The sequence below is a fragment of the Pungitius pungitius genome, chromosome 1 (genome assembly GCF_949316345.1).
Source record: "Pungitius pungitius chromosome 1, fPunPun2.1, whole genome shotgun sequence".
In the NCBI taxonomy this organism is placed as follows: Eukaryota; Metazoa; Chordata; class Actinopteri; order Perciformes; family Gasterosteidae; genus Pungitius; species Pungitius pungitius.
In genome coordinates this window covers 18,077,031-18,103,598 of record NC_084900.1, presented here as the reverse complement: position 1 = coordinate 18,103,598, position 26,568 = coordinate 18,077,031, and the positions used below count along the sequence as shown (strand labels likewise).

General features: G+C 43.0%; 2 protein-coding genes across 2 annotated transcripts; one reads left to right on the top strand and one right to left on the bottom strand.

Annotated features, from left to right (window-relative positions):
• Positions 1 to 1,787: 1,787 nt before the first annotated feature.
• LOC119223807 (putative nuclease HARBI1) lies at positions 1,788 to 8,842 on the bottom strand. Its single transcript, XM_062562822.1, has 4 exons — positions 3,042 to 8,842; positions 2,819 to 2,931; positions 2,626 to 2,737; positions 1,788 to 2,536 (listed from the first exon to the last, which is right to left on the bottom strand). Exons 1-4 carry the CDS (start codon positions 3,478 to 3,480, stop codon positions 2,364 to 2,366), a joined length of 837 nt encoding a protein of 278 aa, XP_062418806.1. The 5' UTR covers positions 3,481 to 8,842; the 3' UTR covers positions 1,788 to 2,363.
• Positions 8,843 to 8,877: 35 nt separating this feature from the next.
• Positions 8,878 to 17,181, top strand: LOC119222737 (protein-L-isoaspartate O-methyltransferase domain-containing protein 2-like). The gene is made up of 7 exons (XM_037479596.2): positions 8,878 to 9,150; positions 11,753 to 11,913; positions 12,008 to 12,158; positions 13,986 to 14,088; positions 14,159 to 14,333; positions 14,421 to 14,544; positions 14,638 to 17,181. The coding sequence occupies exons 2-7, from the start codon at positions 11,758 to 11,760 to the stop codon at positions 15,240 to 15,242; spliced, it is 1,314 nt and encodes a 437-aa protein (XP_037335493.2). The 5' UTR covers positions 8,878 to 9,150; positions 11,753 to 11,757; the 3' UTR covers positions 15,243 to 17,181.
• Positions 17,182 to 26,568: the final 9,387 nt, after the last annotated feature.

Genomic DNA, 26,568 nt, shown 5'->3' with positions numbered 1-26,568 from the left:
TTATAATATCAGAAGTGAAACTGGAAGAACAGTGTGTTATTCAACCTAATTTTAATTTTCATGTAGGTGCAATCCTGCAGGCATTAAAAGAACATGGCAGCAGCTGAAAATGAAATATAAAAACATAATTCAATCAGGTAAGGCTTGAACATATCATGGTTGTAGTCTACCTGACTTTACAAACATTTGACATATAAATAACTAAATAGCATCCAGTGTCTAGCAGTGCAGCAGCATTTTTGACATGGGTCTAAATGTTCATTCTCATTTGACTACTCAGCCAACAGAAAGAAGGCAGAGGCTCGCAAAACGGGGGGAGGACCTGCACCACCACCTCTGACAAATGCAGAGGAGATGGCCCTGAGCCTGAATGCTGGAAGGCCAATGGCTGAGGGAATTCCTGGAGGGACTTCATCAGAGCCAGTCACTCCAGAAGATTTAAGTGCCTTCATAAAATGTAAGAGGTCTACCTATGTGTTGTGTTTTTATATAGGCTATTTGTGATATTTCCATTTATTTTACTTTGGGGTGGGTTTTTCATTGGTCCCAACAGATTCTGATGGTAAAATTAGTCTTTTGGAGCCTCCTGTCCCAAAAGAACCACAGGCAGTTGTAAGTAGCCTACTCAATACACCAGAAATTATTACAAATAGTGTTATAAAGTGTACTCAAATGCTCATCTTCACAGGATGATGGGGATGAAGAAACAGTTTCTGCTGCCACAGAAATGCCTACAGAGGTAATGTTAATATTATGTGTATCAAACAATCTACACATTCACATTTCTTCACCTTTTTTATGTGGAGTAGCCTATAGAATCTAAGTTTAAATCTAAGTATAAACAGGTATTTTTATCTCTCCCCAGAGTGTGAAAGAACAGCAAGAGGATGGTCCATCAACTTCTGGTGCACAGATGAACACAGTTCAGTGATTTTTTTTTTTTCAGTAAATGCCACAGTTTAATATTGTAGAATTTTAGAACTACATGATGTAACTGTAATCTACTGTATTTTCAGTTGCCAGTTAAGGAGTTATATAGACTTCTTCTTATTAAAAAGATAGAAAAAAACAGCAAAGAACTTGTATACTTGGACCGGCAGATCTGGAAATTGAGATTCTGAAACTAAAGCTAGAGGTGAGTGCATGGTCACAGGTGAATTCTAAGTATTGAAAATATATTAAATTCTATTTTTTTTTTTTATGTTTAGGAAATAAAGAACACCATATAAATTGCTGTGATTTTGTGTTTATTCATTTTTATTTTATTTTGTGGTTGGTTGGTTGTGGTGGTGGATATAATGTGTATTAATCTGTGAAGACATTTCGGCATATCATATCCCGGACTACCCTTCCCTCCTGGAAATCTGCCGGGTTGATGGGGTCTTCCTCTGGGTCTTGTATTTGTAGGGCAGGGTGTTGCTCCCCTCTACTTATGGCAATATTATGGAGAACAACACATGCCACAATAATGTCGCAGGCCCTTTCAGGGGTTACCCTGAGGTGACGTAGGCACTGGAAACTAGGGCTGCAACAACGAATTGATGAAATCGATTAAAATCGATTATTAAAAGCGTTGGCAACGAATTTCATTATCGATTCGTTGTGTCGCGCGACTATTATCTTTGAGTATTAAAAGAAAGTTGCGCGCACCGCGCAGAGCTGAGGAAGAAAAAAGTTGAGCGCTCGCGCAGCAGAACATCGGAGAGACCCGTACTACTGTTCTGAAACATGCGGAGGAAGAGAAGCCAATGCGATCTAAATATTTTACAATGAAATGGGGGGTGCGGGTCCTAGCGGGCAACGGGGGGGGGGGGGTGCTGCGGTTTTCTTTGCAGCGCCAGTAGTTTTACGTTCTAATCGCCGCGCTCGACTTCAAGGTGTAACCTTTATTATTGTTCGGTCTGAAACAGCGCGCCCAGTGACGGGTGGTGCAGCAATATTGTTGTCCGGGTGGAAATCAGGATAAAGGTTGGTCCGGGAGATTTTCGGGAGGGGCTTTGAAATTCGGGAGGGTTGACATGTCTGATTGTAAGATATGCAAAAGCGACATGGCCTGGCACGGGAGCACCACGGCGATGATTCATGATTTTGTGCCTAATATATTTAATTTGGCGGCTGTAAAGTATACATCATGCGATGTGTGTATGTTTTTTGTGTTAGTCCATTTTATATGCTTACTTAGGGATGTTCAAGGAGCAATCTGTTAGTGCAAAACATATTTAGAAAGTGCACAGTCAGTTCTATTTTTCAATAAAGGGTTGGAAATTAATGTTTTTACATTTATTTTTTTATCCGATTCATCGATTAATCGAACAAATAATCGACAGATGAATCGATTATTAAAATAATCGTTAGTTGCAGCTCTACTGGAAACGTGCTTTCAACAGGCCTATGGTCATCTCCACCCGGGCTCTCGTCCTGCAGTGTGCCACATTGAAGCGGCGCTGGGGGCCTGGTTCAGGTTCTGGGTAAGGGGTAATTAGTGTTGGTCGGCATGGGTAACCCCTATCTCCCAGCAGAAAGCCATCAATCTCTCCTTTAAGAAAGTTCACATTGCTTTAGAGCTGCATAGAAGTTCCCCAGTAAGTGTGTAGTGCATACATTGAAATACATGCATTTACTTACCAGTTTCCAGTCTGTTGCTCAGCGTTGACTCACGATACATTCGTGAGTCATGAACAGAACCGGGCCACTTGGCCTCCACATTTGTAATGAGATGTGCAGCATCACATATGATCTTGACAATGCAAAGAATGAGACATGTTATAGTATTGTGATGTAGTCTTTGACCATTAGAAACAGTAGGCTTTCAGTGTACCTGCACATTAATACTGTGGATGGACCTCCTGTTGACATAGTCTGCTTCATTTTCGGAAGGTGCAATGATGGGAATATGTGTGCCATCAATGCATCCAACCACATTCGGAAATCCTAAAAGGAATTCTATTATTAGTTTACTTCCAGGGGTCGCAGCAATATGCTCTTAACTGAACGTCATTTATCAGGTTAGCCTCATTTAAACCGATTTATACATCACTGACCTGCAATCCTGTGAAACTCCTCTTTGATGGCTCTCACGGGTTTGTGCCCAGGAAACAGCACAAAAATTCGGAGAAAGCGCTTAAGAGCGAGGCACACTTTCCTTACAACTCTGCAAACAGTAGCCTTACTGATATGTTCTGCATCCCCAATGTTATACAGAAAACTACCATTTGCAAAGAAACGTAATGCAACGCAAAGCATCTGCTCGGATGTTAGAGCACGGCCGCGATGGCTGATGTTTCTGATGTAAGGATGGATGAGATTATGGATGTATCTTATTGACTGTAAAGAAAAACGGTACCGCTCAAATAAAAATGAATATGGATATGACAAAAAATCCACTCTGGGTCTCAAAATCCTCTCCCGACGTAAATGCAACTCCCTACGGATTAATGCAGCCTCTTCATCCACAGGATCGTCCATAAAAGGACATGCCATTTCATTCACTTGATTTGATGCGCTCTGCGTGACTGAAATGTGCGCAATGAATGAATAGCGAAAGAATGAATGAGGTGATTAAATACCACTTCCTCTTTAAAAAAGGGGAGGAGACGAAATAAACTCTGGGTTTCCCGAAGAAAACCTGCTCCCGACCAGGTTAGGTTCACAGAGTAAGTTGCCATGGTAACTGACTATAAGTTACCTCTCTTTCTGAAACAGGCTTGACTTACTCTGCTTTCTCAGGTTTAACATACCTCCCATTCTGAAACAGAAAACTCAGAGTTTCCCTCATTTCAGGGTTAACATACTCAGAGTTTTCACTTAACCTCCTTTCTGAAACAGGCCCCGGCAGTGCTCCGGGCAAACCCTGACCTATGGTGTTAACTGAAGGGGGGGTGTTTGCAGTGTGTGCCGTGATTTGCCGTGGTTGGCCTTATACACAGGTGTGCTGTGCCGTGTTAAGTTTATTCTAGTATATATTGTCTATATAGAATAGAATAAATCCTGATGACTCTTAGACACCCCAGTCATGAGACTGTATAGAGCTGACATTGAATCAATGCCAATTAAAGCTTTTTTTATTTTGTTTTCCTCAATCCATTCTAGTGCCATCAATATAGCATATAACTCAACTGCATAAACACTCAGATCATTTGTGGTTCGTCTACTTATCTCACCTCTTTGATTAAAAATGTAAACTGCAGATCCGGTCTTTCCTGTTTCTGGATCCTTTGATCCATCTGTATAGATCTGAACATATTCTTTATATTTAACCTCTATATAACATTCCGCTACCAAATCAATATTCTTTCTTTTTTGACTTGATTTAATTTAAAATCAACCGTCATTGTTTCTAACTTCCATACCGGTGTATCAGGCCATATTACAGTTGAGCAGAATTCCTTTTCATATACTCCCAATTCTCTAGCTGCTTGATCCCCTATCCACCCAAAACTGAACTTTTGTGCTCTCTCCCTTTCACAATTATCTTGTAATATTCTTTTAGTTGGATGACTATATCCATGTCCTTTTAGATTAACCCAATAATTTACCATCAATTGTTCTTATGCTCAACGGCATTTCTCCCGCTTCCACCTGTAGAGCACACACTGGCGATGTCTTAACTGCTCCTAAACATAATCTCAATGCTTTTGCCTGTATTACATCAAGCCTCCTAAGTAAAGTTTTGGTCGCTGATCCATACGCCATACTTCCATAATCCATTCTTGGTCTTATTAACCTCACATATACAGTATGTATTTCAATGAGTTATAATCTGCTCCCCATTCTGTTCTCTGTTAAACATCTCATTATATGTATTACTTTCTTACACTTATCTTCTACATTCTTAATATGCTCTTTCCATGTTAACCTTGTGTCAAATTGTACTCCTATAAAACGGAATGTTTTACCTCTCTCTAAATTACTTCCATATAGTTTAACATTTATATTTTCCTTGATTTTCTTCCTTGTAAAAAACATCACTTTAGTTTTCTCTACAGAAAATTCAACACCCCACTTTGTTCCCCACTTTCAACCTGTTGGACCCCTTCTTGTAGTTTTTTAACTATATGTTTGATATTTCTTCCTTTTTTCCATATTGCCCTGTCATCCGCGAATAGCGATCTTCCCATATCTATTGGTATGTCTACATATAGTATGTCATTAATCATTATTGAAAACAAGGTGGGACTTACAACACTCCCCTGAGGTGTTCCATTTTCTACACCCTGCTCCCTTGACAAGTCTTCCCCTACTTCCCCTTAACCTGGATTGTTCTTCTTTCCAGGAAATCCTTAATCCAGTTCAGAAGCTTTCCTCTAATTCCCATATTATATAATTTAATCATTAATCTCTCTCTCCATAACATGTCATATGCTTTTTCTACATCGAAAAAATACTGCTACTGTTGTCTCTCTGTTTACTTGGGCTTTTCTTATGTTATCTTCTAAACACAGTATTGCATCCATAGTATTTCTACCTTTTCTAAACCAACTTTGACATTCAGTCATCATACCCCCTTTTTCCATAATATACATTAGCCTCTCATTTATCATTCTTTCCATTAATTTACAACTATGAGAAGTCAGGGCAATAGGCCTATAGCTTGCTGGTTTACTAACGTGCTTCCCAGGTTTCCTTATCGGAACAATAATTGCCTCCTTTCAGCTCTTTGGTAATTTACCTTTCTCCCACACTTTGTTATATAGCATCAACAATTTTTCTTTCCCCTTTTCACTTAACCGTTTCAACATGCTATAACAAATGTCATCTTTTTCTGGCGCCGTCTTCCCAGCTTTGGCCATTGCCCTATTTAGTTCTCCCATATTAAATAATACATTTAGCTCATCCTCTACTTTTCCCATCTCTGCAAGTGCCTCTACATTTTCAGATTTAGTTTTTTCTCTTCCTCAGACATATTATTAGAGCTGTGCACCTCGGGAAATGTATTTGCTAACATTTCAGCTTTTTCTTTATTCGTCACTGCAATTTCATTTCCACTACTCAAAACTGGGTAACTCCATTCTCTTCTTTCACCACCCATCTTCTTTATCATTGTCCACACCTCTCCAATCTGAGTTGTACTCCCAATTGTACTACAATAATTCCTCCAATGCGTTCTTTTTGCATGTCTAATTATTTTCCTTACTATTGCCTGAGCATACTTATATTGAATCATATGCATAACATTATGCGTTCTTTTTATTACTTTAAATGTTTTATTTCTATTTCTAACTGCTTCTTTACATTCCTCATTCCACCATGGTATTATTTTCCTCTTCACATTACCTTTACTTTTTGGAATTGTTTCCATTGCTGCCCTTATTATACCTTCTTTAATTATACTTTCCAGTGTCTCTATATCATCATTATATTCAATCTGGTTCAGGTACCGGTCACCTTCCTCCTGGAATTTTTCCCAATCAGCCTTCTCAAAAACCCATCTTCCTCCTCTATTTCCTATACTGCCATATTAACTTCACACATTACTGGATAGTGATCACTACCTTTTGTTCCTTCTTTATAAACACTCCATTTACATATCGCTGCCATATTACTAGATACCATTGTTAGATCCAGTGCAGATTCCTTCCCAGTCTTGACCTCTATCCTCATTTTACTTCCATCATTTAAACACACTAAGTTTTTCTTGTCCAATAGTTCTTCTATTACTTGTCAATTACTATCCATTTTCTCACTACCCCACAATGTATTATGTGCATTGAAATCCCCACACCATACAATATTATTATTATCTTGTCCCTCTATTTCCTCTAATTTGATTAAGTTTAATTTCCTACATGGATTGTAATAATTAATTACAATTCTTTTCCTTTCCCCGCACGTTTCTACTACTACATATTCTTGCTCCTTACCTATACCTAACACCCTATACGGAATCCCTTGCCTTATAAATGTAATACATCCCCCTCCACCACCATTTTCCCTGTCTTGTCTAACTGATATGTATCCATATATTATAAACTCCAAATTTGGCTTTAACCAGGATTCCTGGACACATATTACATCTGGTTTTTCTCTTCTACTCCCAACAAATTGCTTAAAATCCTGCCCATTTGCGATCAAGCTTCTTGCATTCCAATGTAGGATTAACATTACTAAAATTATTAGCCCACCCATGCTGTCTCTTGACTCGACTGTACACCAAGTTCATCCCTCACTTCTTCCCACATTAATCCTGCCGTATCTAAATGGTCTATTGCTGCTTTAACAATAATCTGAATTCTTTCAGTTTTAGACTTAACTTCAGCCGTAGCATTTATCACCCCTGCTATGAATGCCACTATTTTCTACTTCTCTTCCCATTTCTCCTTCTTTTCTTGATGATCTTCTCGTACTACCCTTTTTTCAACTTCTTCGCTCTGATTCTTCTTTTCCTTTTCCACTCTTTTAACAGCTTCAGCATATGAAATGTTTCCTTGTGTTTTTATCTGTTGTACTTCTTTCTTCATCACTTCACATCCCCCAAAATGCCACACTATGATCCCCCCCCCCCAGTTACAACACTTTGGTCTTACTTCTCCACACTTTCCATATTCATGATCCCCAGTGCATCTAGCACACCTTCTCTTATCTTTTACAGACATTAGCCATGTGCCCAAATTCTTGACAGTTATAGCATCTCAATGGTTTAGGCACATACTCCCTCATGCTGTATCTCATAAATCCATAGTATACCTCTTTTGGTACATCCTTTGTTTCAAACTAACACAGCACTGCACTTTTGACTGATCTTATCTTCAATTTCGGATTCTCTACCAACTCTTTCATATTCACAGTAAGTGGGATTCCATAAATCACTCCCTTGCTTTTTCCATTTGCTCTTCATTATTACATCCTACAAGTAGATTTCCATCTCCCAGAATCCTTGCATACTTCACCTCTCCTACTTTTTCTCTTATTATCTTAGTTAACTTAAGTGGGTCCATTTTTTTAACTCCTTCTCCCTCAAGTCGTACCACTACATTAAGCATTCCTGCTTTAGGAGCTTTCCTTTTATCTTCTTCACTTCCCGTCCCATTTGAACTAGCACAATCTTTTTTCTTTCTTTTACGACCTCCTTTTCCCTACGCACTTTCCCTACCTCTTCCCAATCACTTTCCCTCCTCCCATCACTTCCACTCTCCTCCATTCCACTGTAATCCATACTATCCTCCTCCTGTCGCCCATGAAGCAGCTCCATTTAAGTATTTTTTAATTCAATCAGAGGCTGTGGGTGTGAGATAGTACCTATACAGGCCGTCAGCCGATACTATCCAACCCCACTTCCTACTCGATTTAAGTCACCCACACTCAACAAGTATACACTTTGGCCGTTTCTCAATACCTAAGACGGCGAGAACGGACTCGCGTTCCCGCGAGAATAGACTCGGGAGACAGACTCGGGAGTCCTAACTCGCAGGTTCGGGAGAACGGAGAACGGTCATTTCCGCAGTTGGAACAGCAGCTGACTTGATGACGTCACCACGTCAGCTGGTCTTGCTAATACGTTTTTATTTTAGTTTTTGACTTAAACATTTTACTATTCAGTCAGAAAATTACATTAAGTTACTTAAAAAAAGTAGTATTTATAAACTTCGACATAAAGTTGTGTTTATTTTCCTCTGTCGTTGTTGCCTGTTGCTGAGGTGAAATGCATTCTGGGATATATGTCTCTCACAAGAACAGACGAGCCTGCTTCGATGCATGCCCGGTAAAATGGGCGGGGCGAGCCACATCCGGGTATTATGACCGTTCTCGGCCAGATGCGGACTTGAGAATTGGAACAGTACTCGGGCTGAGACTGATGACGTTTCACGAGTCCACGAGAACAAAAGTCCACACAAGAACGCATATTGAGAAACGGCCTTTGTGTTCCAGCCAGCAGCTAGCTGCTTCCTTCCTCTCGCTGTTTTTATGCCTCAAAAACAGCCCAAACCGTGAACTCGCCACTTGCAACCTCTCGCTTCCGCTCCAACCAAACTTTTCCGCCGAATCACAACACTCGTTCCTCCGCAGGCCGTCATCTTGCGTCGGCTCCTTTACGTCTGACGTCACAGCGTCAGCTGGCCGAATGTTTACATTCAGCAGTGGCGTGTTTCGGTCAGGATCCCCACAACAACAGAAGGCAGATCGCGAGGGACCCCGCTGAGACGTTTTCACCAGGTAAAAGATCCGCATGTCCGGGCCGCGTGCAGGAGGCTCCGCGTGCCCCGGGACACGAGCAGCTGTTAGCGTTCCGTCTCGATCTGCCTCCTCTCGCAGCTGGTTTCTTTTACTGTTGACCTTGCCACCGCTGGCAGGCTGCTATGGACGCGGTGTTTCGTGTTCGTTGGTCCACACCAGCCGATGATCCACTTCGAGGACGCAGATTGGACGGGTTTTCCTTGTCGGACGCAGCGAGCCGCGGCTCCATTGTGCGCGTGCATGTGTGCGACGAGCTGAAAGCTGCCTAGACGCGATGCTAGTCCAACAGAGCAGTGTGTCTGCATGAAGCGTACCCGACTAGCCTGCTAAACCCCGAGTCGCTCACGGAATGGCTGCGTGGCCCTCTGGTGGTCACGTGGGCGACGTCTCGTGGTGGCTCGTTCCACACGGGACAGACCTAGGCTTTGATGCCACACTGCTGTTTGTTCTGAGAATCATCCTCTTCCTCTCAACTTAGCATGTATGTGGAGGTCCGGTGATATGGAAATAGAGGCATCAGCCAGGGTTCGAAATGACTTAGGACTCTTGGGGGGTCCCCTAAAATGTAACTATAAAAAATACTGAAGACTACCTTGCTACACTATATACTGCAGGCAAAATTATATTGATATATTTTGGGATAATGGTCTTGGGATGTTTTTCATGGTTTGGGCTAGTCCCAGTAGTGTAGTGGTGTCTGGAAGAGTGGATTGGCTATAATCAAGTAACCCTCTAATTCTGGAGCAACAAAGTTACAGCACCTTATATAAATCCCTGACATGACAAAGTGGAAAACAGGTCATTCTTTCATTGAGCAAGGAAGTTAACTAAGTTACCTAAATCCACCAGGTGTACTCATTATGGCAGCACCATCCACCGTCCAAGGGTTTGATCAAATACAACTGGCGTTTCTCATCCCTTATGTTAATGGAATTTGTAAAACAACTAGCCGCTGGATTGAATAATAATGTCTATAAAGACTGTTCCTGGCATCTAAATAAGGCACCAAAATCAGAGCTGCTATTCCGTCCGGTAGATAACGGCCGTTAAGACACCGCACAGTAAACCTGTGAATTTCCATAGCTCACTACGTAGAGCAGTGGGCTTGTTGGCTTTAGGATGTTTTGACCCACGGGGTTCGAATCCCGATCGTTCCGATCTTTTTTTAAAATATATTTTCTTGAATAGGTGTTTTCATACGTGGATGTGATGTAGTGCTCACTTATACAATCATGAACGCTGCAATGCATTTGTGATGCGTTTTGTAGATTTTGAGCAATATGTTTGTGAATGTGCTGCTGTTAGCTGGCAGGTTGTTTGGCTTCATACACGTACAGCTATAAGAAACGTTGACAAACGCACTCTTCTCATCATTACGTTACACTGGGTATCTAAGTTAGTTAATGCAACTTTTGATATAGGAACGCCAAATCCAAATATTTTACTAGAATAAGCAATTATTATGGAGATATAAACATAATCGAAGCACTTACAGCATTTTCATTAGGGATTTCGCTTTTTGTGAGGCTTCGTTTTTGCCGCGTTCAACAGTAACGTACGTGTCTGCGCCATAGACCGCAACAACAATCTGTGATGATTAGCTGCCCTGATTGCTGCCCAACCCCCCCCAGACCACCCTCATTTCGAACCCTGGCATCAGCCATTTGTTCTCTTGACTGTGGCCTGTGACCCCTGTGACCTCTGTGATCTCTGATCTCTGGAGCTTCGTGTTGGGTTTGACACTCACTCTTACAGCTGCATCCTGCTGGCATCATCTGGGCCTCTACATGTGGTGGCTCAGGCGTATTTATGTGGGAACCCTCAAGGGCTTACAGTTTAGATGGAGGGTTTTGTCTGGCACCTTATAAATATGTATGCCATTTCACAAAGTATATATTTCTTCATTAAAATCCAGTCCTGTTTTCTTTGTTTAAGAAAATATGCTAAATGGAAGTTGGTACCAGGCAGCAGCCTGGTGTTTAGCTTGTTGCACTGTGTAACACCCTCATCAGACACCACTGAACTCTTCACACAACGGTTGATGGACATCCTGTATCGAACAGTTTGTGCTTTCATTTTCTATTCAACTATTTAGCATTTTGTTGTTGCATTGACAAAGAAATAGTACATGTTGTTGCCTACATATTGCTGTTTTTGTACAACTGACAGTCAAAGACTTCATTCACCAAGAAAAACGCATTCAAGAAGCTTGAAGCAGAGAATGTTGGCATTGTTTCTAATGTCCTTCATTATATATGTGAACGTTGATGCAGCTATTTGCTCTATTTTATGGAAGAATATGGACCGTATGATTTATAGACTTGTGTTTAAAGTGTTGTACATCACCCAAAGCACTGGTTTGCCAGGGAGTCTGGACTCCACGTTTGTTTGCTGGAGATCTTCTAGGGGTCACAAAAAGATTTTGCAAAGTTTTTTTATTTGTCTTTTATTTAAAAATTCCATCTCGTTTACCTTTGAGCCACATGATGACGCCTGGATGTTTGTACTATTCTGATAATTGAATCCAATTATGTTTAACTGATGAGAGCAAATGAAAACTCTTAATCCGTTTGGCTCTCAGTGAACATGGGGGGAGCTGTGAGTGCCGGTGAGGACAATGACGACTTGATTGACAACCTGAAGGAGGCATACTACATCCGCTCGGACCTTGTGGAGCGGGCCTTTCGAGCTATCGACCGGGCTGACTATTACCTGGAAGAGTACCGGGATAATGCCTACAAGGTGAGCCAGCTTTCTTAAAGAACCTGTGTAGCATGTTTTCCACGGTGCAGACGTGTTAACGGTGCTACTGCCTTGTTGTTGTTGTTGCTGCTAGGACTTGGCATGGCGGCATGGAAAGATCCACCTGTCTGCCCCGTGTATCTACTCAGAGGTGATGGAGGCGTTGGATCTCCACCCGGGCCTCTCCTTCCTCAACCTGGGCAGTGGCACCGGCTACCTCAGCACCCTGGTCGGCCTCATACTGGGTATGTGGTGTCTTTCTAATGGTTCTTCTAGGTAAACACACTGAGAGATGTTCCCTCAGAGGGTTTTACAGTACGTACACACTGCAGGGACAACCACCATCAGATGTAACCCCCATCCACAAACATGTGAGGAGGGAAAGAACGTCTCCGGTTGCGTATGTAACCGGGGTTTCCTGAAGGGAACGAGACGCTGCATAAAAACGCTGTGGGAACGCCTGTGCTCCAGGCGTATAGTTAAGGTCAAGGCGGTAAAATCTCACGAACGTGTGAGGAGAGGACCAGCCTGCCTCCATGCAAACGTCGTGTAGCGATACTTTTCCCGAAAAAAGGGCTTTAGAAGCCGCCATACCCCTGGTAGAATGGGCCCGGACAGCCAAAGGTGCTGGCAGACCAGCCGATTCATAAGCAAGTGTGATGGCCTCAACCACCCACTTGCTCATCCTCTGCTTAGTCACCGGGCCGCCAGTATTGGGAGGGCCGCTATCACACGAACAGCTGTTCGGAGAGCCTACACAGGGCGGTCCTGCGGACGTACAGGTCTAGGGCTCTGACTGGGCAGAGGAGGTTGAGCTTTGCCTGGTCTGACGTCAGGAACGGGGGAGGACAGAAAGCCTGCAGCACAATAGGCCCGACCGAAGCGGACTGGACCTTAGGAATATAGCCAGGGGAAGGTAGTAAGAACGCCTTCACCATACCAGACTGTAAAGCCCTCTGAGGCTAATTTGTAATTTGCGATTTTGGGCTATACAAAATAAAATGAATTGAATACCGGGTGCAAATTCCAAGCACGATGGGGCCACCGAGAGGGCTTGCATATCTCCAACTCTTTTGAGGGAAGAAATAGCAAGCAGGAAGAGGGTCTTAAGAGCCACATACTTCACTGCGACCTCCGCCATGGGCTCGAAGGGAGCACCGGAGAGACCCTCTAGTACGATGGCTCTGGTAGGATGGGAATATTGTGTTTCAGTCGTATGTGATTGGCAGCACATTCAAGCCTGGTTTTATCTGAAATGCCTTACTGACCTGACCACTCCTATATATGCAGTTAATATTACAGTACTTTCAATGAACACACCTTTGGCTTCTAGCTTCTTCATGTCAACATGTCAACAAAGCATGTATAATATGGATATCATCTAATAGCTAGTACACTTTAATAATAAAACATCTTAAATCCTCACAGTCCCATCACATTTGAACAATTATGTTTATAATAACTCATATCATATGATCCAAATCAAAATATTTGCCTCGCAGAGCTGTCTTACATCAGGAGAAAATCAAAGAAACCCTCTTTGGGGAGAAAATTTGGAGATTAAGCATCCTTCCCCAAGGCTTTAACATCTAATTTGCTTAAAACTCATCTGTACAGTAATTCCATTACTATAATAACTGCAATATGAATTGAAAACAATTTAAACTGACAAACAACACACATTATAATGACCACCACGAGGCGTGCTCTTCTGCTTAAATCACTAACTACAGCCATGAGTGAGACGATTTGTCATATTCAGGAGAAAAGGATCCCGTTTTTTCCACACCCTTCACACTCCACATGCACATACACATGCACTCACAACACAGTGTAGAGTGTTGTTATCTGTTTGTCTCTACACTTTTTAATTTGAATTTTCCATTCATTTTGGATCTTTTTTTATATTCCTAGCTCTTGGCCTTCTATTTAAAACTGTAGGGTTAAATTGTAAATTTGTAAATTTCATTGTCTTACTCTCCAATATTATGCACCAAACGCCGCCTGGATGTGGTCAGCTTTAAATGTTGGCTGATTTCAATGTGGGAGATGACCTGTGCTTACTGTTCCAGGGCCCTTTGGAGTGAATCACGGAATAGAGTTGCATGCAGATGTGATTGATTATGCTTACCAGAAGCTCGACTCCTTCATCAAAACCAGCGACAGCTTTGACAAGTATGTGTCCCAATGTCAGTGACGTTTTACTGTTGGTGGGTGTTTTCATTGCTCCTGAATTCCCTTTTAGGTTTGAATTCTGTGAGCCGTCCTTTGCTGCGGGGAATTGCCTGGAGATTCCTTCTTCAGAGAGCCGTCAGTATGACCGCGTGTACTGCGGCGCCGGGGTTCAGAAGGAGCATGAGGACTACATGAAGAACCTGCTCAAGTTGGGGGGTGTTCTGGTGATGCCTCTCGAGGAGAAGGTAAATAGTAGAGCAGTTGGGAACCAATTAACGCACACAAAAAGAAAATGAAAAAGCTTTGATTTCCTGCTGTTGATTTTTCTGCAGTTGACCAAAATCACTCGAACAGGGCCAAACAGCTGGGAGACCAAAAAGATCATTTCTGTGTCCTTCGCCCCTCTGATACTCCCGAAGCACGGCACGAGTCGCAAACCCAAGACTGTCCCACTACGTGAGTGCAACTAAACGGCAATAATGTGGCTAATTAGAATCTCTGTCTATCCAGGTGTTTAATTCCCCTGTTGTCCTGTGCTTTTCTCCGTAGCTAAGTACGAGGTGCGGACACTACAGGAGCTCACGCGTATCTGCATCCGCCACAGCCTCCGAGTGACCACGGGCGGAGCCGACAGCCAGTCCCGCGGCCGCGGCTCCTCCTTCAGCGTGGGCAGGGGTCTGGCTGTGGCCAGGCTCCATAAGTACGGCCCTCGCTTTAAACGCAGGCGCGTCCACCGCCGCCACTGCAACGGCCTCGTCCTGGCTACGCGTCAGGTTGTTGCTAGCAGCGGCATTGGCCCCGCCCCTCTGGACGGCAACGACAGCCAGGGAGGCAGGGCGGAGGAAGAGGAGGAAGCCGGTGAGAGGGATGCGAGGTGGCAGATCCGGGGGAGCAGTAGGGCAGGGAGGGGAGTGGTAAGGGTGGTGGAAGAGGAGGAGATGGTTGAGGAAGAAGAAGAGGAGGAGGAGGAGGAGCAGCAGCAGGAGGAGGAGGAGGAGGAGGAGGAAGGGCGGGAAGAGGAGGAGGAGGAGGAGAAAGAGACCGGGGAGCTTCGCCGACCCCAGCCGCCCGTGAACGTCCTCAGAGAGAGGATCCTGGGCCTGCCGCTGCCCGAGCCTCTGAAGATGTACCTACTGTTCTACAGAGAGAAATGAGCCTGCTGAGGCCAGAGCCTGGTCCTCGGTCCCCAGGGCCCCCTGGGGCCCCAGGGGCCTAAGTCTCCCTTGCAACCCCACCACCACCTGTACGAGGCAAGACAACATAACACCTACCTTACCTCGCCTCACCTGCATCATCAGCTCTCCCTGGCAATCCTTCGCTCAGCCCTGTGTCCACGGTTCTTTGCTCAATCATTTCTAGACTTGATGAAGAGAGTCCGCTCAATAGTTCCAGTGAAGGGGGGGGGGGGGGGGGGCAGGCAGGAGGCAGTTATTTAAACAGCTAAACAGTCACCGATGTAAAATGTGTGTCTCCATTGAGGTGCAAAATAAATGGATACCAATACATGACACAGATGATCCGTTCTGTCTAACATGCCGATCAAGCCGTGTCCAGCAGCAGCTTAGCAGTGACCTGAGTATCCATGAGTACCATCACAGTTCAGACAGTGGAGCATCCAGCACACAGAGAAGCTTAGCCATAGACCAGAAGGTAGAGGACAGCTCCTGCTCTTTTCTATCCTCCAATTACAGCTGTACCCGAAGTTCCATATGATGCATTGAATGTATTAGGGCTGCGTGTGGTGGGTGTGAGCATCTAATGGGAGCACTACAGGGGACGACATGGAGTGGGCTCAGAGCAGAAGAAAATGTCTCACTATCACTATATCGTATTCAGTGATATTGCAGCTTGTGACCAAGATGGTGTGGCAGTTGGCTTTATTGCCACTTGTTTCAAAATGAAAGGGGAACTTTGTTCATGAGCCTTCAGTCCAATAAACAATCCATTTGTCCACAGCATATGCTTGCTCATCGTTTCCAGCAATGTTTTAGGAGAATTCTCCCCCCTTTATATGCATATATTGACCTGTATGAGTAAAAGTCTACTTTGGTTCCTGATGTCTGCGCATGGAGATGAAACTGAATCATTATATTTGTATCCAGAGGGTGGTCCCACAGTTTTCTCTACATCCCATTTGACTCTTAACCAAAAGAGAATGACTATAAAAGATCACGTACTTGCTAATATTCCAATTTACAGAAGTAAACCAGCATGATAACCCTTAAACTAATGTTTTGGATTTTTCTCTCTTTTTGATTCTCATGAGACTTGATGTCTACAGTAAAAATGAAATTGTATGTTTTGTGAAGCCTAAAAGACATCTGAAGCTACTTTTATGAGAAAATTGTCTCACATTTTTCTGTTGTAGTTCGTTAGATGAGCGATATTCCTTTGTACTGTTTGTTTTTGTACAAAACGTTCTGCTTCCCTCTGTGCCAAACCTGGACTGAATTCTTAAGAGAGGAAATGGCAGATCATCAACATGTGAATGTGTGAATGATGTTGGGTTTTTTTCATTTAAAAAACTGCTCCACCACTACTGAGATGTCACTAGTGGTTGATTGTGTATTAGTTATAATAATAATAATAATAATAATAACAATTAAGCGTTGGACTTCTCCCATTGAAAAGTTAGTATTTGAAGAATTGGACATAAAGCAAATTGATCTTTGAACAAGGTGAAGCCGTCAGCGTCAGTAGGCACAGTCAAGAAAATAAATGATGTATCTAATCCCAACGGGCTGATCTGAACATGTGCAGACTATATGGGTCATTTATCCAACACTCAATGGAAGGATTGGGGCCCACTAGCAGGTTGTCATTCGTCCAGGTGACCCATCCCTCTTCAGTGTCATGTCATTCCACCTTTTCTACTGCTGCTGGATCTGCCTTTTAAGTACTTAATGCACACCTTTCTTTAGTCGACATGTTTGGTTGTTGTGCATTTGGGATTCTCTGCTGAATGTACATGATCCGGATGGGTTTTTGGGGCTTCTTTTGCATTTGATATTACGTTTTGGAGGCAATCGATTGCTTGTTTTTAAATTTGAGCTGTATTACCAACTGTTAATAAAGCCAATGATACAAAAAAATCCCATTGTATATAAGTCATTTGGTCAGATGAACCACTTACGAATAATTCTAATTATTATTATAATAATTATTATTATTAGTCTAATTACTGTGGTATATAAATACAGGTAATGCTTAAATGGCCTTCCCAAGATATATATATATATATCTTTTTTTATCATTTAGATCTTGCTTAATTTACAGTTGATTTAAACCTTCGACATTTTCACACTAACAAATCGCTGTGAAATCCAATTAGCAGTAAGCTACTCTACACAGCAAAATGGACAGACTCAAATGAACACTATTGGAGTTAATTTTACCACTTTTAAAGTGTCCTCTGTGAGAGTCAATTTGAACTCTAAGCTGGTGTTTATATTGTCCCAATCTTGTCAGTGTTAAATCAACACTCTATGAAAACACAATTTAACACGAAATAAGTGTCAAAATAAATCTGCTCATGGTTAATGTCACAGTTTTGGTTATGCTTCCTGTTTTATTTTGTAGTTTCATGTCTCTTGTGTCCCTGGGTTAGCTTCACTTCCTGCCTTGTCCTGTGATTGCCTGATTGTTTCCACCTGTGTCCAATCACCTGCACCTCCCTAGTGTATTTAAGCCCTGTGTGCCTGTTGTCCCCTGTCGCGTCATTGTTAGTCTACCTGCTGTTGGAGCACGTCACTTGTTTGGATTAAAGAGCACTTTGGAAAACCTGAAGACCCCGCGTCTGAGTCCTCCCTGCCCCCTACCTGCACCAGCACACTCTGACAGAATGAGGAGCAGATGGTAGGAGAGGCGCGCGTAAGGTAGTGATGGCAAAGTGAAGCTTTCTGAACCAGTGAAGCTTTCCAGCCAATTGTATTGGAAAAAGGTTCATTCATTCAATGCATTGCAAACTCTATGATGACCTCTGCTGATGAAAAGTTGAAGTGCATGTTTCAAATAGCCTACCAGCCCAGTCTCTGTGGGTTGAACATGATTATGAGAAGTTGAACCAATAAATCATCTAATAAATATATGGATTCCTATATGAATACAACAATTGTTTTTCAGGTTTGAATTGTGTCCTTGTTTGTGTATTTCAATTCTCTGTATATTGGGTAGAAGTGGAACAGACACTTATCTATGTGTCTTTCTGCATGTATGTTCTTGATCCTAGTAGCAGAATGATTAATATATAATATATATATATATACACTCACCGGCTCAGGTACACCTGTCCAACTGCTCGTTAACACTTAATTTCTAAGCAGCCAATCACATGGCGGCAACTCAGTGCATTTAGGCATGTAGACATTGTCAAGACAATCTCCTGCAGTTCAAACCGAGCATCAGTATGGGGAAGAAAGGTGATTTGAGTGACTTTGAACGTGGCATGATTGTTGGTGCCAGAAGGGCTGGTCTGAGTATTTCAGAAACTGCTAATCTGAGCGGCAGTTCTGTGGGCGGAAATGCCTTGTTGATGCCAGAGGTCAGAGGAGAATGGCCAGACTGGTTCGAGCTGATAAAAGGGCAACAGTGACTCAAATAACCACCCGTTACAACCAAGGTGGGCATAAGAGCATCTCTGAACGCACAGTACGTCGAACTTTGAGGCAGATGGGCTACAGCAGCAGAAGACCACACCGGGTGCCACTCCTTTCAGCTAAGAACAGGAAACTGAGGCTACAATTTGCACAAGCTCATTGAAATTGGACAATAGAAGATTGGAAAAACGTTGCCTGGTCTGATGAGTCTCGATTTCTGCTGCGACATTCGGATGGTAGGGTCAGAATTTGGCGTCTACAACATGAAAGCATGGATCCATCCTGCCTTGTATCAACGGTTCAGGCTGGTGGTGGTGGTGTCATGGTGTGGGGAATATTTTCTTGGCACTCTTTGGGCCCCTTGGTACCAATTGAGCATCGTTGCAACGCCACAGCCTACCTGAGTATTGTTGCTGACCATGTCCATCTCTTTATGACCACAATGTACCCAACTTCTGATGGCTACTTTCAGCAGGATAAAGCGCCATGTCATAAAGCTGGAATCATCTCAGACTGGTTTCTTGAACATGACAATGAGTTCGCTGTACTCAAATGGCCTCCACAATCACCAGATCTCAATCCAATAGAGCATCTTTGGGATGTGGTGGAACGGGAGATTCGCATCATTGATGTGCAGCCGACAAATCTGCGGCAACTGTGTGATGCCATCATGTCAATATGGACCAAACTCCCTGAGGAATGCTTCCAGCACCTTGTTGAATCTATGCCACGAAGAATTGAGGCAGTTCTGAAGGCAAAAGGGGGTCCAACCCGTTACTAGCATGGGGTACCTAATAAAGTGGCCGGTGAGTGTATATTAGTTATATGTAAGCAATATAATTTAAAATACCTACTGCATGTGCAGTTCATGGCAGTCATAGGGACTTATCTGGAATGTGGGAAGTGATTTACAGAGCAAAGGTCAGTGGGGCAGTGATTGTCCAGGTTTGTTATGACAGGATATTGAGGTGCTTGAGGACACATGGGATGGGGCATGACATTATTGATTTTTATTGAGATATAATAAACATCCATAATTAATTAATAATTACACAATACAAGTGACAGACTTGTCTATTGCCAACCTTGTTAGAGGAAATCAAACTGAAGTGCTCCCACATCTCGGAGCGACCTCTTTGCCACAGGTTCCATTGTAAATTTGCTCTTTGCTACTCGCAACAACACTGACTTTGAGTCAGACAGACAAGCCTGAACCCTGTTTCGCACCCATTTGAATTAAAATCGAAGCGGTCACGTGACTGTGCGCTAGAACGAAGCTTCGGACGTCACTGATCACGTGATCAGCAGCGAACGAACCAAGCACCGATACATTTGCTTCAACTTGCACTGGTTCATATTTCGACACAAGCTTCGAAGCAGGAGGGTCGAAGGTAACAACACTAGCGTAAGGGGCGCTGTTTGGAGTCAATAACCAACAAGACTATGAAGTTGATCCATGGCTGTGTCCTTTCTGCAGGGGAAAGGAGAGGAGGCCGTAGTCTTCAAAGCCAGGCCCAACACAGTCACCCACAAAGAGTCTTTCCGGCCCAAGAAGGAGGCGTGCACCCCACTGGGTGAGTATGCAGCTCTCTGCCACCACGCCCAAGCATCCACCTACTGTACTGCTGGAGCTTCCCCTCCACCTGTTGGTCACTAAGGGATCATCTCTTCCACAGTGGTGCAGCCCTTTAAGCTGTCGACGGAGCGTCAGGCTTTGGAGTGGCAGGAGTAGTATGTATTGGGGGGAGGGGTGACAGATTTATGACTCTGATAATTTCTGCCTGCCTGCCTGCCTGCCTGCCTGCGATTTTGGCAGAAGATGGTTCACAGGGGTGCATTCAACTAAACCCGGACAAAATCTGTGTCAACAACGCCATGAGGAGTTGTAACAAACTCCTCTTGAACTCTCTGTCGGGTCGGTTTAGCATGAGGGGCAACATGGCTTCCTGTGAGTTGATCACTGACCCATCCCGGTTTACACAGTTGATGTTTAGCGATCAATTCGATGTGAGACAATTCTGTTTTATCTCAGACGAGGTGGCTTTGGTGCAGTGGCGTCATGCAGACAGTGGCAACTCTCGCGTAAAAGATGTCAATGTTTTCATAGGAGCCCTGACAACGGCCCATGCAAGATTATTGCTTTACGACCTGCTAGATAAGCTACAGGAGAGGGTGTTGTATTGTGACACAGACAGCATAGTCTTCACATCAAGGGGCGACGACTGGGTCCCTCCCCTGGGCCCCTATCTAGGTGACTTGACTGATGAGTTAAACAGTGGTGATGTGTGTGGTCAGCCCGAAGAAGACTATATTACAGAGTTTGTATCGGGGGCCCCCAAATGTTATGCATACAACACACTCCAGGGTAAAACAATCGTCAAATGCAAAGGCGTCACACTAAATGCCCGAAATGCAGCTGTTGTCACGCCTCGCGCTCTGATCGGTCTTGTTCAATCTTTTGTGGCCAATCAGAACACCCCTACATTGACGACTGTGTCTGAAACCATCAGACGGGACAAAAAGAGGTTCCATCTTAAAAACGAGACACTTTTCAAGAAAGTCCAGGTGGTGTACAATAAACGTCGGGTGTTGTTCGATTACACAAGGCTCCCTTATGGCTACTAATGGTGATCAAGGATTTGATGCACGGTTACAACATCCATTTAGTCTAGTATTGAGTGGACCATCAAATTGCGGAAAGACTTTTTTTGTCAGGAATATTATCGAGAACGCCGAGAGGGTTATATCACACCGTTTTGACAATGTTGTTTACATTTACTCGTGTTGGCAACCTTTTATATGATCAACTACTTAAAATAAGAGACATCAGGTTTGTAGAGGGATTACCAGAGTCTCTGTGATGATGCTTTGTTACCACAGGATAAAAATAATCTCATCATAGATGATTTAATGAATGACGCCAGTAATAATATAGAAGTTCAATGTTTTTATCAAATACGTACACCACAGAAACATCAGCTGTATATATTTAGTGCAGAATCTGTTTATTCAGGGCAAAGCTAGCCGCACTATTAGTTTAAACACAAACTATCTCATATTGTTTAAAAACCCTAGGGATACATATCAAATTACACTAATGGCCAGACAGATCTAAAATTTCTAGAAGCATTTAATGATGCAACGTACCCCGCCTATGGTTATCTCCTCATAGATTATAAAGCCATGACGCCTGAACACTTGAGGCTCAGATCGGGTTTGCTAGCAGAACAGGTGGTGTATATACCTAAAAAAACCAAAGAGGTAATACAAAATGTTGTCACGCATGCGTAGGAATCTGACTGTTAGAATTGATATATAAATCCCCACCCCGTGTGAGGAGAGTCATTATGGCTAATGCAAACGGAGATCGCCCTCAATGTGTTAAGGGGCAACATTCCCTTAACCGACAAACAGTTTGTACTTTTAAAGAAGAAGAATCTCATCAGACTGGTAACCGATAAAAAGATCAGACTTGACAAGAAGAAAAAGACACTCAGACGGGAGGGTTTTTATTACCGTTATTGGGAGCCGCTATTCCTTTTATTATTAGTCTTGTCAATCGTGGGAAATAAAATGGAGCATGCGCAAAAAATGTTTCTGGTCCCCATGCACCAGATTGAATCGATAAAGCAGCAGCAGCAACAACACGCTCCATAAGACACGCCGTACAAAATGAGCTGGATAAAGCCATGACCAATGTATTGAACCAACCTGACACGGACATGTATGAAAAGGCCAAAAAATATGCCGTGAGAAAGGTGTGTTGTCACTATCAATACCTCCCGATGAAAGCAGCTCTGTCTTAACACCGGTCGCCTCAACAGACGTTGATGATGGGCTCAGAAAAGATATCATCCGACACATGCCTAAAAAAAGTAGGAAACCTGCTGAATGCATTTTAGATGCTTTAAACCACTCAAAATGTCATATCCTGGACAGACCCAGGCGAGATTATCATCAATAATCAAACGATTAAAGGCACACACTTGTATGATTTGGTGAAAGGTGTGACGGCGCCCTATAATGTTTTAGACACTTCTAGACCCCTGGGGTGGAGGTTTTTTTTTTTTTTTTTAAAACACTTGCTGATTTAAACATACCGCTATCGGCTATCCTCAATACCCAGGTACGCAGGTCTATAGCTGAATATATAGTGGGGGGTGACTATGACACCATTGCAGGCCTCATTCAGTCTGCGGTCTAAGAGCAGCCGCTCTTTAGACAGCACACCCTTTAAGACACCAAAGACCAAAAAGGCTAAATCTCATGGCCTTATGGGCGATTCCTGGTTAAACTTTTAAGATTGCATTATTCTTGTAATTGTGTTGTTGTTTTTTTCATAATGATTGCATGTTATTTTTTGTCTTCTTTGAATATACTTATTGTCTTATTTTTTATGTCACCTATGAATATAACCGATACTTGTTTTATGTCACTTTTGAATGTACTGAATTCTTATTTGTGTTGTGCCAGGAGTGGAAAAATGAATAAAATGATTGCTACTGATTCGAAAAATGTCTTCTACTTTTTTATTTTCAATCGTTGTTACAGGATATATTAGAACGCACATTGTACACATGAAAAAGTATCCCCGCAGCACACAGAGGGGTGTATCTTGTTAACAAATCGACAGACCATGGCATCATTATTAACTAAATTGTCACCGTATAAACTCATCACACGTGGATAAGACAAACCTTTTTGTATATAACACAGAAAAAAGATGCAGTCCTGCCCACAGGTTAAAGCAAGATTATTCTGTACCTGTTTTCTAGAATAAGACACTTGGGTACAGTTAAAATTGAGAAAGTTAACTATTTCATGAGGGAATGCTTCATAATTTGGAGGGTTTCCAAAACTATCAAAGAAAAACCCATGCTTGTGTTTTGTGATATAAATAGCCAGCCAGTGCTCTCCGGGTTTATCAGAGGGGTGCGTGTTTACAATTGTCATAGCCGGATACTTGCGCAAGGCCCTCTTAGGAAGGTGGTCACAAGCTAGAACTCTCATAAAATCTGTGATGTTATAAACACGTTTTCGAACAACGCTTGTCAACTCTACGGTATTCGTTGCAGGTTTTAGAAGTTATCTACCAACACTTGGAACAAGATGGAGGGTATGAAGTTCTCAGTCCAAAGCCTTTTCATCAGAGGTTGAAAGTGTAGCTGGTAGAAACACTCGTCTGGCTCCAAACACAGATGGTTTTTCTGACTGGGATTATTCGTCTGACATCCGTAACAGATCTCTCTGATGTATCAACGCCAGACGTTGGCCAGCAAGTGTATCACGCTCATTCTAATGCCTTCCACAAACTTTTCGGAATACTCAAACACTTCATGAGTTTCACAATTCTTCTCTTCCTGTGTGGCCATAGGCTCTGGGGATGGAGGAGGCGTCGGAGGTGGGGTGTGAATCATCAGAGATGGAGAAGAGGGGGAAGTCCAGGTCGTCGGGAGGTTAGCGTTTTCAGAGCCTAAAAATAAAAACATTTTTAGAATTCTGCATAATTAACCTCAGTTGCAGATATTTATAACAAGTATATAACCCACCTGTCATTATTTCAGATGCTTAAGGGGTGGATGATTTTCGGTCTACGCAAGGTAGCATGCACGCTAGATTGCATACCACTCGGTGTATTGTCGTAAACAAGACGTTTTCTAACAGACCCGTATGCCTGATTAACCCTGTCTCTCTTGATTGCTTCGTCAATTTGTTTAAACACTTTTTGCAGAGCAGGCCAGTCACACCACTGAATAAAGAAAATGAGTGGGAACCACTTGTTATACTCTTCGTCTGTAAGCGGATATGGCTGTTCCCTCCAGCCATTACGACCCCTATTAGCCACAATTTGCTCGCGGCCCTCGCACGCCGTCAGAAAAATGAAATCATCATGTCGTCTGTTATACCGGTCTGCGGTAAGATGGTATATTTTCGGTCCTGTTGCACTATACCACTGAACAGTGTAAAGCGATTCCAGGAAACCTACTTGATCAAGGTCTGTACAAACAACTGTCCGAAACTGTTGCCAGTCTTGCACGGACATGTGACCACCATGGACAACATTGACATCTTTTTCATCCACCGGGTTGATGTGTGATGCCAGAGTCACTTTTCCATCATAGTATTCAACTATATACACATACCCATTAACTCCCTCATACTGTAACTCTACCGATGGGTCTTTCTCTGCAGTAAAGCTTGTAGCAGGCCTTCTCTTACGGCGGGGGTAATCAACATCTGAGTGGTCGGCGTTGTCTGTAGACATACCTATAATGCAGTCTGTCGGAGCATGATCCATTTTGCAAAGATTTCCTAGCGAGCAGCGACAAAAAAACAGCTTTAGAATCAGGAGCAGTGGTCCCAGCGGTGTTTGAGGGCAGAGTGAAGTATTTTGGAGGTATTTCTGTGGACCTATATACACCCCTCAATGACGTGTTTTCCGGTCTGGGGACCCCCTGTGAACCATCTTCTGCCAAAATTGTTTTATCACCATTAACACACACACACACACACGCGCAGTGCCGGCGCTCCGCACACGCACATCACGCGCTGCGCGTAGGGCACCAAGTGCCTGGGGGGGCACCAAAAAATCTGGGACGTGAAAAATCATCACAGTAGGTTACTAGTATAAATAACAAATAAAATATGTCTAAAGCATGCTAATATGCAAAATCAATACAAAAGTAATAGGCCTAGGCCAAATTAGTGGAGAAAAAGGGGAACCTCCTGTGCGGCCCCTCCTCCCCCCACCTCCCAGTGGTTTGTTCGATTATGCCTCAAATCTCAAATGTGGCAGACAGCTTTGAAATGGCTTCGAAAAGGCATCAAGAGTCGGGGGCGGAAAAAAGAAAAAATAAGAGACAGCGGGATGATGCTCGCGCGTCGCTCTCAGCTAAGACAATGTTTTAAATCAGGGGTCCCCAAACTTTTTCTCGTGAGGACCGTTGCTAGCGGTCACCGGGCGGCCGGCTGCCCACATATACTCGCGCTCATAATGTCCGCACGGACCGCCGGTGGGTCGTATTCGGTACTCGTCCGCGGGCTGCCCGAAGTTTCTGTTACCGTTACCGTTTCTGTTATCATTTGTTTTTTATGTTATCATTTACATTTTTGCATAACAATCGGCTTCAAGAGGTATATCCCAATCTGTGGATTGCTCTTCGTATTGCACTAACTCTCCCTGTCACAGTTGCCTCTGCTGAGCGAAGCTTTTCAAAGCTCAAACTAATCAAAACGTACCTGCGCTCCTCAATGGGGCAGGAACGTTTAAGTGGTCTGGCTGTCATCAGCATCAATGGGGACGTGGCTCAGAAACTGTCATATGACCTGATAGCTGATTTTGCAGCTAGGAAATGCAGGCGTGTGCCTCTGTAGGGCCTTTGACAACTGATGGTAGTGTTTGTAATATTGTTATATCGGATAGCAGAATGGTCTCTTTTATAGAGATGGTAAAGTAAATTCTACTGTGCAGTTTGCACTTTATTATTATTATTTGTACTTATGTATATTATTTACTGAAGAAATGTGCACATTATTACTTACACAGTTATATACTTGAATACTTTCTGCGTTTACAATGTTCAGTTCCAAAACTGTGTTTTTAGTAATTGTGGTGGTATTTGGTATTTATAATTTATAATTTTATCTTTTATATAATTATTTATTTATATTATTTCTTTTCATGTTTGTTTATGTAAATTATTTATTTTTAGAAGTTATTTGGGGAATAAAGAGAACCTAACTAAGACATTCTGAATGGTTGTTATTCCTTTGGTGGTTGGTTGGTTCACTGGTTGGCGGGGGCACCACCAAGCATTTGTGCTTAGGGCACCCAAATGGCTAGCACCGGCCCTGCACACGCGCACGCACACGCACGCACCCACAT

Excerpts from the sequence above, each read along its gene's own strand:
- LOC119223807 (XM_062562822.1), bottom strand. The coding sequence starts at position 3,480 with ATGGCATGTCCTTTTATGGACGATCCTGTGGATGAAGAGGCTGCATTA. Across the intron at positions 2,738-2,818 it reads TCCACAGTATTAATGTGCAG|ATCATATGTGATGCTGCACA; the intron begins GTACACTGAAAG and ends TGCATTGTCAAG. Across the intron at positions 2,537-2,625 it reads GAGCAACAGACTGGAAACTG|GAGAGATTGATGGCTTTCTG; the intron begins GTAAGTAAATGC and ends ACTTTCTTAAAG.
- LOC119222737 (XM_037479596.2), top strand. The coding sequence starts at position 11,758 with ATGGGGGGAGCTGTGAGTGCCGGTGAGGACAATGACGACTTGATTGAC. Across the intron at positions 11,914-12,007 it reads ACCGGGATAATGCCTACAAG|GACTTGGCATGGCGGCATGG; the intron begins GTGAGCCAGCTT and ends TGTTGCTGCTAG. Across the intron at positions 14,334-14,420 it reads TGATGCCTCTCGAGGAGAAG|TTGACCAAAATCACTCGAAC; the intron begins GTAAATAGTAGA and ends ATTTTTCTGCAG.